This window comes from Lipotes vexillifer, unplaced genomic scaffold, assembly GCF_000442215.2.
Source record: "Lipotes vexillifer unplaced genomic scaffold, Lipotes_vexillifer_v1.1 scaffold1396, whole genome shotgun sequence".
Lineage (NCBI taxonomy): Eukaryota > Metazoa > Chordata > Mammalia > Artiodactyla > Lipotidae > Lipotes > Lipotes vexillifer.
This window is the reverse complement of record NW_006777671.1, coordinates 349,533-365,829: the sequence shown is the minus strand read 5'-3', so window position 1 is coordinate 365,829 and position 16,297 is coordinate 349,533. Positions and strand designations below refer to the sequence as shown.

The 16,297-nt window shown below is 40.8% G+C and overlaps 2 protein-coding genes across 2 annotated transcripts in view; both read right to left on the bottom strand.

Annotated features, from left to right (window-relative positions):
* Positions 1–5,777, bottom strand: part of MAML2 (mastermind like transcriptional coactivator 2) — a 363,852-nt gene extending 358,075 nt beyond the window's left edge. The window contains exon 1 of the mRNA XM_007451252.1: positions 5,063–5,777. Coding sequence (XP_007451314.1) covers positions 5,063–5,575 — 513 coding nt within the window. The 5' untranslated portion in view covers positions 5,576–5,777. The remainder of the gene's footprint in view (positions 1–5,062) is intronic.
* Positions 5,778–11,523: 5,746 nt separating this feature from the next.
* Positions 11,524–16,297, bottom strand: part of CCDC82 (coiled-coil domain containing 82) — a 23,134-nt gene continuing 18,360 nt past the window's right edge. Inside the window, exons 6-7 of the mRNA XM_007451251.1 lie at positions 15,233–15,418; positions 11,524–11,589 (exon numbers count right to left, since the gene is read on the bottom strand). Coding sequence (XP_007451313.1) covers positions 11,524–11,589; positions 15,233–15,418 — 252 coding nt within the window. The remainder of the gene's footprint in view (positions 11,590–15,232; positions 15,419–16,297) is intronic.

The following is a 16,297-nucleotide window of genomic DNA, read 5'->3' as shown; positions in this document are numbered from 1 at the left end:
TCTTTCCCTCTGATTTTCTATATCAGTTTTGGTCCATTCTACCTAGTTAAGTACTTTTACTGTGTCCATGTGGTCTTGATTGACGACTAGCCTGTAAGTAAGAAGGGACTAGGTCTTTAGCTGTATTTCTCTATTCTCACACAGAACCTTTTAAAGTATAAGGGAAATTATCATGAAAATGAAGAAGAAAGAATTTAGAATTGTTTTCATTAAACATGATCCTGCCTATGATCATATAAAAGGGACTGGATTAAAGTACAAGGAACTAGTAGAAGCCACTCGGAATGGTTTAGCTGCCATGCATAGCAGAACTGGATGATTTTTTTTCAAATTTCCTTCTAAGCTTTCTGAGATTAAATAGCAGTGCTAAAAACAAACACACACAACAACAATAAAAACAAAAACAGCTAATCAAGGCCAGTCATATTTGTTATGCCTAAGAACATTTGGACACCCATGTTTGTCTTGGTACGTAACAAAAGGTTTACTGGCAGAGGGGAGCCATACCGTACTAAACTTTAAGGTTGAGAAAAATTTGATAAGCATCACCTAGCAAAGACATTATTTCAAAGAAAGCAGATGCCTTCTATAAATAAACACTGACCTAAACAAGCAAGACATCTTGGGTGACATAATAACATTACTTGGCTGTCAAAACAAGCTTTCTACCCATTTTTGATAAAGGAGTGTACCAACTTCTCTCTCCACTTGAACTCTTTTGCCTTTGTGAGATCTTACAATTATATTTACTGGAAAGAAATAGTAGGAGGGTTCTGGATAGATAAGAACTCCCCCTTTATTGCTCTGTTCTGGAAAACAGAACAAAAATAGGTCAGTTTTTAAGGAAATGATGGCTGCACATATAAACAATGTAAACACTCCTATCACTGTCCCAGGGAAGATATTTACCACATGGACAGCTGCAGACACCCAGCTCTGGCCAATGAATTGTTTCTGTTTTCAGCCCCACGCCCACCTACAGCCCTCAAATTTTGAACTGTCAATTGGAAACTTGATTATTATCAGTTAAAAATAACCAGGGGACTCTGGCAATGATTTAACTTGTTTGACTTTCTTAAGCTAACAATTAACATTTTAGACTATTGTTGACAAAATAGTTAACTTTCCCATGTCATTTGTGCAAACTACTTTTCTAATATTCCTGACACAGGCTGGGGGACACACCTTTCCAAAGCTGCTCAGGTCTGTGCAGGGGCCTGTAAAAGACCCTAAACACTTTCACACCGCTGCACATTTTCACTAGGATTTCCGGGGACCTTCGGGAACACTTAAGTACTCTGATAGCTCAGTCTTATCTTGACAGCACTGAATTTGAAATACCAACCCCTCTATTTACAATAAAAGCTATTTCACCATTTAAAACAGACAACTGAAAGCTTAAGTACACTTTTAATCCCTGGAAAACTGGTATTATGATTTGTTGTCTAGTAGTTTATTATTAGTAATACTAGTAATAATGCCTTGCATTTCTGCAGTGCTTAATTTTTTTCCAAAGCCTATTCAGAAACACACATTCATTGGCTTTCTCAACGAGCTAGGGCAGCATTATTGTTCTGTTTTACACATGACTGCTAAGTAACTTGTCCTAGGTCACCCAGCTTGTTAGTGATCACGCAGGCACAGACCCCGAGGATGCAGCCTCCCTGTCTGATCTGTTTTCTTTCCTCCACACTATATTAGAGAAAAGATAATCTCTGAAGCCAAAGATGACTTAGAACCACTTATCTATCCAGCCTAGCAACACAGTCTAAAGCAACAGAAAAAGAGCTTGTCTCAGGCAAAAGGGAAAGATTAATAATGCACCACGGAAGCTCTAAACCTTTCTGTTCCATGGACCAGCAATTATTCAGTTTCACAGTTCATTCAAAGATTCAAACATACTTCACCAGAAAATGATTTAGTGCCTAAAGCCTGCTCCAAGTGGTCAGAAATGCAGATCTGCTTAAACCCTTACAATCCAGGCCCTCTTTAAAGGCCCTGTTCCTGCAATCTCTGCAGTAATGGGGCTTCCCCTGAACTTGCACTTGAGTTAAATGAAGAAACTGGCTGAGTAAGGGCTGCAGAATTAGGCTCTCAATGTGGACAGAATTAGAACCAGCTTGGAGGTTTATTTCTTGCATTGTTCTTGAAACTCAGGCTATTGAAAATCTCTGACATTATATATTTCTTGTAGTATCACACCCCTCAAAGACAACACTATTCCTCAGAACAGAAGTTCTCTTTCCACCCTCATTCAGATATTACTGACTATATACAAGGCATTGTACTAGCAGGTACGCAGGACACAGGGCTTTCATCTGAGGACACCGTGAACATTCGATTTTAGATGATCAATATTCTCTCCTTTTCTCCAAAGGACATTTATGGCCACTTAGGGCATACAAATTAACTATTAAAGGAATACCTTCAACACACCCAGACAGAAATAAATCTAGTTATGGACACAGTATTAAGAAAGAATTCTGACACCCATTCTGCACAAAGACCCCTTTAAATGGATGGTATTTCTGAAAATAAGAGGATCCTGAGTGAAGTGAGACCTGCAGATTTAACAGGCTTAGTGAATCACTCCCAAATGCCCAGGCCTCCCTTCAGACACAATGTTATCAGGTTAATACAGTACTTGCATCACCATCTCTGAGTACCATGCTGAGTAACAAACTGCCAAATTTAGAAGCTAAAATGGAGAAAGGAATTTCCAATAACCAAAAGGGGGGTGGCGGATCAACCCTTGCACTGGCACAGGTTTGTAGTGAAAAGCCACCATCAGAATAAACTGGACTTTTTACTCCTAACTCACACTGCACCGCTCATCAATCTTCTCGGCACCTGGGGAGGGAGCTCCTCTAAGGGGATGTTTTAGGAGATGGCTGGTAGTTAGGGGAGAGAAAGCAGATTCCCTTTTAGAACAGGAGTGAAGGAGCAGCCACCTTTGTCTTTCGCAGCAGTTAAGCCTCCAGTCGGGAAAGGCCAGACATGGTGCTCTCACTTCCTCCCAGCATGGATATTGCTATCGTCGTAAAGTTACAATAACCACTGAAGTTGGTTTCAATTCGCATACCCAAGCCCCCAAGAAAAAGAGGCAGCCTCATCTTCCTTCCAAGTGGGAGAAAAGCAAAAACCAAAAGAACGAGGCCATAAGCAGACACCTTCCTTGCAGCGGCTGGGATGTGAAGGCCACATCCCATCTTGGCACCCAGGACAGAGATCTGTCTTCTCCACTGAGAAGGGCTGGGCGCCTGGTTCCCTGTATCACCCCCCGAAACACTTACCAGGAGACTGTGAAGCACACAAGGCGGTATTATTGGGAGACTTGCAGACAGATTATAAATTTACTGGGGACAATCAGGGCATTTAGATGCTTTTGGCTCCAGATGCCAGTGACACACACACTCACATACAAACCTCATTCTTCTCTCCATTTGAGTGATTCTTTACCCGCCCAGCCCCCCTTTACCTCAACATGTCTCTTTCACGAAACAAGCTCTCATTGCTGTCCTAGGGAATTCCAGGGAGAGGTGGGGATAGAGCAGGTGGAAGGGAGAGGAAATTAGGCCTTGAAGCACTAATATAACCCCACAGGTTAATTGTATCCAAAGATAAAACAACAAACATTGGGCAGTTTAACTGTTAGCAGTTATCTTTCCTCTGGAGTTGGCGCCAGGAAGTTGCAGTTCTAGGCATCTCAAGCAAAACGTGTGGTGGAATAGAACAGCACCCATACAGCCCCCAGACTTTCTGGAAACTTCAACCATCACAGACCCAGGCCAGGGATAAGGAGGACCCACAGAGAAGCATCCTAGGGGCCTGGCTGGAGGATGTCCTCTCCCTAGAGCTCCTTCTCAAGTTCCCTCAGAGAAGGAGTTCAACCCAGTGCCTTCCTCTCCTTTGGGCTTTTTGAGGATGTTTCAGTTTGCATGGCCATTTCCTGTGGCTGACTTTCATTAGGGCTGGCTTGGGCAAACTGGAGCAGTGCTGCGAGCGGACACAGGACTTCCGAATCCCCACAGAACTCAGAAATGGAGGAAGCTTGCAGGGCTGCAGGGCTGCAGGACAGGGCTCCACCTTCTACCCTGAGGCTATGGGCCCAGCAGCTTTGCGGGGGAAAGCCAGCACACGGCAGGTAGTCACCTGACCTGGACTAGCACCAAGAACCAATGAGTCAAGGGCTACCCCCTCTGATATGAGGTGTGTCTATACTTCTGAGGAAGAACTTCCAGCCAGAAACCTAATCACAACTTTCAGGTTGGATGTCCTGTCACCAGGAATGGCTGAAGACAAGGCACTTTCTAGGATGACAGCATGGAAACAGCCCCTTTGCACCTGCCCATTTTAGTGAAGGCTGTAAGTGGGCAGTATCTGATTGTAGTGCCTGTGGCAAGAAGCTAGATGGGGACAGTGGGGGAATCTGTAAGAAATCAGGGAGCAGGCCTTGTAAAAACACTCCCTCACCAGTCTCTGAACTATTTTCCCAAGTTTTTGTTTTTGAGTGAGGGAATGCTCAGGGAACTTGCTCTGCTAGAGATTACCACTTATGTTCTCCTGACCCAGGGAGAAGGGGCCACTTCAAAGAGGGAAGGGGAAATAGGACAAGAACGAAAAGGCTTGGCTAAAGGTCATCTGGACTGCTAAACAAATGCTTTCAGGCTAAGCATGGCTTGCTGGGCCTAATCAGTGCTGGCTCGCCAAAGCTGGAGGCTGCCTGAGACAAGACCTTCCTCAATGGCTCAGATCTTGCTGCTCGTAGCCAATTCTTCTGCAAGCTCTGGACCCCAGAGCAAACTCTGGAAAACTCAAGTTTCTTACCACTTAAGGAATACTCTACAGGTGGAGGAAAACCCATGAATGAACACCAGCAGAACTTGACGAGTAAGGGTTTAGTAACACCTCACAAACAAGACACCCAATAGCCTTTGAGGTAGTCAGGTGGCATCTTGGCCCTTTGCACTGCCGTCCACTCTACATCAGGCCGAGGCCAGCTCTACCCTCGCCAAAGTCCACACGACCACAGCCAGAATCAGGAGAAAACCAGGTGCCTTACCGCAATCAGGGCCGAGTTCCTCTGGTCCGCCGGGGTTGAAGCCGGTGGCTGCTGCTCCCCGTCGATCCCACCACTGCCACCATTATTGCTACTGCTCAGCAGGTGCTGCTGGTGGTGATGGTGATAGTCTGGTGGGGGCGGTGGGGCCGCTGTCGCTGCCGCTTGGGAGGCTGTAGAAGGGGCAGCAGGTGGCGGGGGAGGGGCTGTAGTGGTGGCAGCAGTGGCAGTGGCCTTGGTGTGTTTGCCAGCCTTCCTCGCTCCCTGGCCGTGCTGTACGAGGCTCAGGAGCTGCAAGGTGCTCTCTCTTTCCCGGTCTGAGCTCTCGGCCCTACCCCGTTCGTAGCGTCCTTCACAGCTCAGGTGGTGCTGGCGGCAGACGGCGATCCGTGCCCGAAGGCGCTCCACAATGGCACTGTGCACTCTCGGGGTGACCGAGCCCCCTCCAAGGAGCCCCGCCCCAGGGGCCCCCCCTAACCCTCCTGTGGGGGCCTGCGGGGGCGCTGTGTCCCCCATCTTACTGGACACAATGATTGCTGCCTCTGGGATGGTGAGGTGGAAGGAGGCTATGGCTGGTTAGTGCAGGCAAATCTGCTGTTGACAATGTGCGCTCAGTGTTCAGGGCCACATGAATAGAGGTCTTCAGAGGTTGGGGGGAGTAGTGGAGAAGGTATGCGGGAGGGGAGGGAGTAAAAGGGGGTGAGGAGAAAGAATAGAAGCCAATCGCAGAGCGTAAGTTGGAAACAAACCCTGATCAACTTAACTCTAATTGCATTTGACAGCTCTGGAGAAGTTGGACAGAGTTAGTGGGGTTTTTCTCCCCCCACCAAGCTGACAAGAGCCACTAGGTACTTTGTAAACACACGATCGATCTGGGGGTAAGAGCAAGAATTCAGGGATTGTCAAGTGAGAGACAGGAACAGACAGCAAAGGGAATTGTGAGAGGTATTAATACAGAGCTGGACTCCCCCTCACCTAGCTGTTTTGGAAGATTCTTTATGGGGATGTTTCTGCAGAGAAACCCATTTCTACCATGGTCTCTGTAACCCACGGCCTTTACTTTTACTCAGGTTAAAAAAAAAAAAAGTGCTGTTTCAGAAGCTTTTTGAAGTCAATGTTCAAAACGTACAAAAATCAAGAGATACTGTCTTTTGGCTTTTAATTTTTTCCTCCCTTTCCCTTTGCTCCGGTGTTTTCTCCCCTTAGGGGGACTGCAGGATGTGATCCTCTCCCCAAAGAACGGGAGGCAGCTTTTCAATTGTTAATGCCAGTAACTGGACTTTTGGACCATGCTTTTTTCTTCGGCTAATCCAATCACCAGTAAAATCCTCATTCCCTCTAAGGTTTCCCAGCCTTAAATGAAAGCAGTCTGAAGTCACTAGCCACTGAGAGAGATCCTTCAACACATTTTTTTTCTTTCCCGCTTACGTTCCTAGTCTTCACCCCCGGCTCGATCCTAATACAGTTATCAAGAGAGACAAACTCCTCCGAGAGTAATTTACAAACGATGGTCAAACTTACAAACTTCCAGCAAATTGCACCGAGTCATGTCCAGCCACTTTTCTGTCCACTTTTGTACATTCCATCCCCGGCCAGTGGATCTGAGGGTCTGGACTCGCAATAAGCAATGTGGTTCTATCTCTTGGATTGCTCCGCTTTAGAGATGGAAAAGAAAGTAGCTGGTCTTTTCCTTTCTCTTTCCCGTCTGTTGTTCGCCGCTGGGCTGACACTGGCTCCGCAGCCCGGAGTCACGGCGATACACAGGCTTTCATTGTGCTCCGATAGGAGAGGGAGAGAAAGAGAGAGAGTGAGACAGAGGGAGAAAGAGAGAGCCAGCGAGCTGCGGGGCGGGGGGAGCGCTCGCCCGAGGCTCCCTGGTGGAAGGCGGGTGCCACTGCACAGGCGAGCAAGGCGGCCGGCGCCGGGGAAAGGGGAACACAGAGGGCCTCCCAGCGGCTGAAGAGGTGAATCCCAAAGCCTGTGCATCTCGGCGGCGGCGCGCGCAGCTCGGCCTCCGCCTCGGCTCCGGGGCGGGGGAGAAGGCTGGGGAAATTCCCCAAAACCTCTAGTCGACTACTTCACCAGCTCGAAATGTTGAAGAAATTCCCGGCCAGGGGATGTATTTTCCCTTCCAGACCTCCGTTACGCCCCCCTGAGGATGTCATTTTCATTTTTCAGTATGTTGTCCATGACACCCCAGAGCACCCTAGCGAGATCTGGGTGAGCACGGAGGAGATGTTCAAGAGTGTCACAGGGAGACGTAGGGTGTGTGCGCGTTGCGGGAGGGGGGAGGAGGGGGAGGAGAAGAAATCACATCATTAGCTCCTAAAGGACAGGCGGGTGTCTATCTACCTGCCCGCCTGCTTTGTACGTCTCTGGATAAGTCAATCTGGGTGATCACAAGCAAATCAGTAAGAATAACCAAAATAGCTTACCATGATGAAATTACCAATACCAGTTCCAGAAAGGAAAAAAAAAAAAAAAATTATTTCTTTGAAAATACAAGATTGCCTATGACAAACCTAGTGCAAGATCTGGGGTCTCCATAGCTGTCTGATTTACATATACAATGAGGAAAATCATTATGTAGCAGTCGAGTTTCAAGAAGTTTACTAACACAAACCAAATAGATCTCTGACACAGACTGTTGTTCCCTCATCTTCAGATAATCCTACCTTTAAGACCTCAAAATGTATATTGGATTCTGCTTATTATCAATTATGGAGAATAAATTAAGGTGAGCACAAGATTGGTATAGTCAGGTCCGTAAATATTCTGTGTGTCCTAACTTGGAAGTCGTTTGGATTTGAGGTCTCAAGCAATGGGGCTTTGTTAATTTAAACCAACTCTGGCATCACAGTAACATGGTGCTGCTTCAAACTGAGCTGTGGATAGAAGTGAATGGGTAAGATCAATGCAAACATTTTAAGGCTGGATTTATCTACAATTTAGTTCTCGATAGGCTGGCCTACATTAGTTCATTTTATTTTCACAAAACCTGGAATGCTACTTTGGAATTTCGGACAAGTGCATTCTGATGGAATATAACTTTTTTACTTCTCATTGGAACATACTTCTTTCTGTCCCTTCCAAGGCTAAATTCCTCACCACTCATGGACAAAAGCAGAAATATATCTTTGTTAGGTATGCAAATTTGTATGCAGAAATCTCTCATGAGGTGACATTAAAACGTGAAGTTTTGATCATTTTATATTTGATTTTTAAAAAGGTGTATTCATTAGACATTATCTTCTTTCTATTACTATCGGAACTTTATATTCAGCAATCATACTTGATGAAAGAGAAAAAATTCAATATTTAAATTAAAATTTACTGTTCACTCTACAGTCTTGCAATAACACGGGTTTTGATTAATAACAGTTTTTGGTCAAATCCGCTATTCCTAAATGACATAAACTTTGAATTCTAAGCTAGGCAAGGACACACCTTAAAAACTTGTCAAACAACAATTTAATACATTTTCATACTATATTCTAGTGTTGTAGGACACTCCTTTACGTTGTCTTTTGTACAAATTTACCCTTTACAGCCATTTAATTTCAAGATGACATCATCATCCACAACCTCATTTCCATTCACATCAGTTACTGTTTATTAACAGTCAGTTTCAGGCACAGCATTTCACATATATCTCCTTTAATCCACCACCTATCCTGAGGGAGAGGTATTATTAACCCCATTTATAAATGAGGAAACTGAGGCTTATTGAAATTAAACTACTTAAGCTAACTAGGAAGTAACACATCAGGACTCAAACTCAAGGCTGATTTCAAACCTATATTCTCTTAACCACTGGACTTGGTGCCTCAGTATCAAGTGTGAAAAGAGTTACAGGGAAACCAGACTATACCCAAAATAGCTCAAGGGCTGCAATTACACCTCAATCAACATGCTGGAGTCTAAGCAAGTCCTATAATACTTCCAAGAAATGAGTAGTGAATAGAACTACTCATCTGAGTATGAGAGCAGACAAGTGAGAAAATATGGTCAATTAAATACAGCTGCCAATAAAATAAACATTTCTTTTTTTCCTTGTCGTTCCCTTTTATGGAACTGTTCCTTCTCTTATATCCCTAAAGCTTCTGTAGTAGCTCTATGGATTTTTTTTTAAAGCATTAGTTCCTTTTTATTTGTCCATCTGTGCTCCTCATCATCTCTACTATCCATAGCTACCTAACACAAAGCATTTAACACTATAGTAATAAATGCCCAGACCTAAAAAGTTCATAGACATGTGAGATTTATAAGTTTACAAACTATTTTTTGTGTTATATAGAATCAGTGATATCAATGATGATGATGATGATAAAATAATACAGTATGTCATAATACCTGCAAAAGTTAATTCTAATTTTTCAACATTTCTATTTTCTTCTAGACTACTTGCTTTTGGCCCTGTGATCCATGCTAATTCTCATTTCCTGACAGCCTGTCTCTTTGCCATTCTTTTGGTGTTATCATGTACATAAAAGCCTCTTGTACTCTCCAAACACCTACTGAAGAAGCTTGCTCGGGTGCAGTGACCTTAGACATCAGCAAAACTACCTATTAGCATTTCCTGACCAACAGTCAGAATGCTGTTCTAATAGGAAAAATGCTTCAAGCCAACACGATGCCTGATCTAGGAACTGGGTCAGCTGCCATCATAAGTCCCTAAAATCATTAGTGCTTTCATTTTTACAAATTAAATGCATGCTATTTAAAAGAATAGATAAATTAATTTTTAAAACTTTCAGTTGGAACTCTCTCTCTTCAGCTGGCTCAAGCTTGTCTGTAGTGTCACATACAAGAAGTGAGGCTTCCCGGGTCATCAGAGATACTTTAGAGATCATTCCCTTGCTTTTCTTGGACTTCTTTTTTAACAAATCATTCGTGATCCTTCACCCTTCCCACTTGACTATCACTTTTCCTCTAAACTCTGCCTTGCATCTTTTTGGACACTCACTTTAACTTTCAACTGTGGCTTCATATAGTTAAGGATTATTTCCATATGACAGAAAAATAATAATAATAGAGATATGTGACTGAAATTTCTATTTCACACTTTTAAAAAGGTATGCACTCCTCACATGAAACATCAGCATCAGTATTCTCACAACTTTGTAAGCTCTTTCTCCCTGTTTTGTTTACAATCATAATAGGGATAAGTTTGGAAAATTAATTGCAGAAAATATTAAGTAATCTCTATGTAAGGACTTAATAAAATGCAATTTTTAATGTATGCAGTTTGTGATGAAGTCCATTCCATGAACCACATAACAGATGAAGCTAGGTTCAACCAACACTTCAAATAAGGAACAAGTATCTAAAATTCCACAGGGGACGCAAGAGGGAGGAGATATGGGGATATATGTATATGTAGAGCTGATTCACCTTGTTATACAACAGAAACTAACACACCATTGTAAAGCAATTATACTCCAATAAAGATGTAAAAAATAAATAAATAAATAAAATTCCACAGGGAACTGGATCCTATGAGAATACCACTTTTAAGAATTAAAGATACAGAATAGACATGGTCCATTTGTTCACTCTGAAACCATTTTACTTTATTATTTATTATATTTATATTAAGTGAAAATTTAGATGTGCAAAGCAATGCAGAGCAATGCAGATGCCAAAATATGCTTTTAAACTATTTTTGGCTGAATTTGTCTCTCTGAGATCTTCTGATCCTAACATAAATACTTATGTGGGAAAAGTAATGGATAAAAATAAATAAAATACATCTTAAATCATTAACCTGTAGACAAAATTGGATAGGAAAACAAAATTGGATAGGAAAAAGAAGCATGAAAATACGTATCATGAAATTATTCCTGAATATAAGGGTTGGATGACTCTGGAGGCCTGAAATCTATTCATAAGGGAAACTCTGGAAGAGGAGAAAAAGCACTCCTCTACTTGAAATGGGTAAACTACAGTCTGATTCTGAGGCAAGGAAACTGAATTGAATGAGACATTGAGGTTTCTTTCACGGCCCACTGATTTAGATAAGGACAGTAGTAAAAAATATATTAGTGAAGATCATTTAATACTGCAAAAGAGTAATAAACAGATCTGGGCAGGAATTCAGCAATAAATACGCATAGATGTTAGTCTAAATACATTTTTTAAAAACAGTGTTTTTCTATTAAACTGACAGTACATAAACAGCTCATTCACTTGATAGTCGTATGTTATAAAGGCATCGTTATATAACTTTAAAATACACTTAACAATGATTAAGCTTATGTTTTCTATGTACAGTGGATAAAATTTTATTAGACTGTAGAGCGCCATTCATGGAAATTAAGATGAACATATGTTTTACACAAGATATTTTGCCATGAACCTATACATAAAATATATAAATGTCACATGATACAGAGAAACAAGACTCATGATCTTCAAATTTACAGGAATTTATAAAATCTTCTCTGAAGGAAATGTGTTACAATTCAGTCAAACTTCTCATCTTGAAAGTAATCCGCAGAACTGAGATATTCTTGAAGTTGACCGTATTTCTGTGTATACAATAAAAAAGCTAGTTATTTTACTCAAAGCAGTGAAGATAAACTAGGCCTTTTCAATCCACAGACACAAATAGGAACAAGTTAATCTCATGGTAATTGTGAACAAAAATCTTTTTATTATGAACAGGGACTCAATTTCAAATAAGCATTTCTAATTCATATAAAGCATTGGAAAGAGATCAAAATGAACATTATTATTAACTTCATAACTTTCTTATAAGTTTTCTATTATCATATTTATAGTAGAAATATAACAACTTTAATAACTTATTCAACAAAAATTTGCTGAACACATAACATATATCAAATACTCTGCTAATGACTGTTTAGGTATTAAAAAAAATGCTTTCCCGGCCCCTAAGGAGAACAGAGTTCACCAATGACAACAAATAACAAGTGCCATAAAGAAGTATAGACACTGTTACGTGGGTTCAGAAGAGAGGTTATGGTTAGCTGAGGTGACCAGGAAAGAGTGGCATTTAAGCTGTCCTGGGGAAAAAGATTTGGTAGGCAACAATTTGGTGAAGAGTTTTCTCTAGGAGACAAAAGTCCATACAACAGTGACAAGACAAGAAAGTACGGGATTTGACTACAATCTGAGGTTTTGTAGGGGAATTGAGAGAGATAAGACTGAACCAAAGAGGTAGTATGAAATGCTAGGTTACAGAGTTTAGCAATAATGTGACAGGTGATGGAAAACTGCCAAAGGTATTAGGGCAGGAAATTGACACTATCTGAGGTGTATTTTTTGGGGGAAAAAAAGGTGAAACATCTAGTCTAGAATGGTTTGGCAACTACTTACTATAATAGTCTACTGTAATAATTTAGGTAATGAGGGCCTAAATTTGAGTGACAGCAATGAAGGTGGAGAGTAAAGACCAGGGCAGGACAAGAGAAGAGAGGAATTGGGATGATTTGGAGATTTCAAGGTTGACAGATTTCAGAGTGCTTCCTTCAGCTGAGGAGATGAACTGACCTAATGGTTTCTTAACTCTACTTATGAGCTCTGGTTTTACTCCCAGTATAGTGAGTGAGGATCCTGATAACTCTGATGCTTGTGGTGATAGGAACTGAAACTTGATACTTCTACGGACATACTTTATTCACTTCCTGGTGTTATGTATTCACCACCCCATCCCAAAAATCCTGTCTTCAACTTCCCTGGAAACCCCATCATCATAGGCACTCTCTTCTTAAAGAAAAAACATTTGTTAGAATTTGCCAGTGCATATGATACTCTGTTCTTCAGCTCTAATTTAGAACGAGACATATATTACTATTATGTTTATTATATATTTTCATTTTATTATAATTTTGTATTATAATTTCCTTATCATTTGTTCTTTTCTTATACTTGAATTGCTCCTACCCTTTTAATATCATTAGTTAAAAACAGATCTCCTAGTTCAACTGTTAGGAGGAAGAATAAGAAGAATGAAGTTAGTCTAGTTGGCAGGTCTTTGGGAAGAAATGCTGAGATATCCCGAGATAATGGAAGGAAAATGCTCGAAGGAAGAAGAGTCAGGTAAGGAAAAAAGCAGGTGTGAAACACAAGCTGGGGGAGGAATGACAGGAACAGATAGTTTGTGTAAGGTAAAAGAAGGGGTTCACATAATAATTGAGAGCTAAGAGCAGAAAGAGCCATGGATGTGGCCACTCAAGTATAATAGCACTGAGCCCTGGCATTCTAAAGGGTTAGAATAACTGGGGCCAAGAAGAAGTCATGCATCACAAGAACACATGTAGTGCTATTACTCAAAGACACACACACACACACACTGAGGGGGAGGCAGAGTGATGTTGAGAAATGTCAGGGTACTTGATAAATCCTGAAATTTAATCACAGCACACAAAGATGCATATGGGTTTATACTGGCTAATAAACTTCTTTGGTTTCTAGGAAATCTTTTGAGAAAGTCTATAGACAATTTTTTTAAAAGTAGGAAGGATCTCAAAAAGAAAATGAAGTTCTTTGGTATTTTATGTGGAAAAAAAATGTGCACATTGTCCTAAACATGCACCATCTTGAAATACCTTCAATTCCCAATGCTAAGTGTTATTCTTTAAGCATAATGTGATACTTGGCTTTCTTTTCTTAAGAATGTTTTTTTATTCCAGGTCCCTTCTGTTGTCATAGACCTTGTTAAGCTTTCTCTAAGGTATGTGATTTGGAGATGCTTTTACTTTTTTCTGCAAGAAGTTTAATGTTCTTCCCTATATAGAAAATTATTATATAATATATGTAATGCACAGTGATTTTGCTACACCTAGTACATAATTTTTTTAAAAATGCAGTGTTCCAATAGGTCTTTCAACTCCAGGAGAGGGTTGGCAACACTTAAATGCATCAATAAAAGCACTTAAGAATTTAATGTCATTAAGGAAAATGAAGTTGGGACTTACTGGGTAAGTGATGGCTCTTCCCCAAGGCAAATGAAAAAGCACAGAGAAGGATAAGGAGGAAAGAATTGGGAGTGAGAGAAGTGGAAGCAAAGTAAAAGATAAAAAGCTGAAGAGAGAAAAATGAGAGCAAGATGACTTAAGGGTCAAGATGTGGGGGGCAGGCAAGGAGATCATTGGGTGGTGGTTTGTGGTGGGTGGATAATTGTCAAAAGGGAAACCAATCTTGATGTCATTCACCAGCCCAGGAGACCTCTGTGGAACTAGTAATGTCCTAAGAAGTTCCTGTTTTGTTGTTCTCATTTTCTTTCCTTTTGCTCGTAAGTTTATTCTCTAAGCTCTTTTTATTTTTTTCTTTTTACAAATTTCCCTATGATATAAATAATGCAGGCAATGGATCTCAAGTCAGCCTTTTTTTTTTTAAGATTAAATATACTGAGTTGCCTGAAAATCTCTTATCTGTTCTCTCTTATACAGTCATGTAACTAGACTTGTTTTAGAAGACTGCAATCATTTTAGCATTCTTTCCATGCACCATAACAATTCTAAAAGTTCTATGAGCAGACCAGAGCTTATGAGCTGCCAGCAGATGTTCGGGAATCCAGTGCACTCTTCAAAACCCCCACTTTATCCCTGATATCAAATTTAGTGATCAACAGGATATGGGGGAATCAAAATCAGTGCCGTGGCCTGAAACCTCTGCATTCCCCTTGATCTCCAGTTACAGTGCTCACTGCTCAGTCCCATGTCCTCAAGAAGAGGATGTGGGTGGTATTAGAACTGGCAGCCGAGATCTTTTCCTCAGATTGGCACCAGGTGCTTCTTCTCTCTCAGGTCACAAGAACTGTTCTAAAGATAGGAAGCAGACAAGCAGAGGTGAGTCCTACACTTTGTCAAAGAAAATAAGGGGACTTAATATATATGTAAGGAAAACCGCATACATAAAACTGAAAGGACAGAGGTCCTTCATTAAAGGACAGTATCATTGCTGATTAAAATTTATCTGATGAGTTGAGCGAATGCTTAGAACATCAGGGCACCTATTCAGGGTAGGACAATGATAAGCATGAAAGGAATGGGTGGAAGAAGAGAAAATACAAAGACAGGGAGAGAAAGAGAGGTTCTCTTTTAAATTTTACTGTCTTCTATTCTCATAATTTGTATCCTTTGGCTGATCAAAATTAGGCTCCAGAACCTAATCGATGAAATGGTTCTTCTATATTGAATACCTTACCTCCTTAATCCAGCCACTTTCTTTTGACTGATTGAAAATTCTCTCCACTGTTTCTTTAACCTGTTCATCTTCAACCTCTTCTGTCTTTGCAATGGAGCAACATTCCTGGTACAGCTTGAATTTAAAATGTTTCAGTTCATGGTAAATTCTGGTACGATTAGCACAAATTCTGCCAACAGTAAACACCTAAAGGAAGAAATAAACATCATCTGCTATATGAAGTGAAGATATTGTAATGAATGTATAGCCTTTCTGGTTTTCAGATTTTCTTTAAAAGTAGAATCCAATAAATACTTAATTTTTTTTTTAATTTATACAATGATTCCTTTACCTTCTTTTATTTAAATAACCCAGTTAATAAAAACTGAGCAACTGCTGTGTTTCAAGTATTGAGCTGAGCACTGGAGATGCAGAAATGAAATATGTACCACCTGTATCAGGGGAATTTACAGCCCTGGGAGAAAAACAAATGATTACAAAACAATGTGCCAAATGCTATGCCTGGGATGCAATCAAGGTACAGAGAAGGGACAATTAACCCAATCCAGAAAGGAGAAGAATCCTCAACTAGGTGATGCGTGAACTAAGTCTTTAAAACACAGAGTCAGCCAAGTTTGGGAAGGAGGAGAAAAATGGCTTATAAGGAAAAGGACAGCCACACCCAAAAACGAGAAAAGCATGCAAGCTATTGTATATACAGTTACTGAGGTAAAAATGCCTGGATTATGATAATTTTCTAGCTTATAAACAACATGTAAACTGAAACAAACTCTCATACCAATATTAAAAATTGGTAGTTTTTAACTACTTTTTTCCTAAAATATTCTGCAAAGTAAAAAATAAATTTGTGTTTTATCCGATTTGTTTCCTGAATTAATGAATCTGATATAATTATAACACATTAGTATTTTATTGTTAGAAAACTACAAAAATTTTGATTTCTATGTTTATATGGACTTCTGGGATTCTACGATTAAGAACACTATTCTTGGGCTTCCCTGGTGGCGCAGTGCTTGAGAGTCCGCCTGCCGATGCAGGGGACGCGGGTTCGTGCCCCGTTTCGGG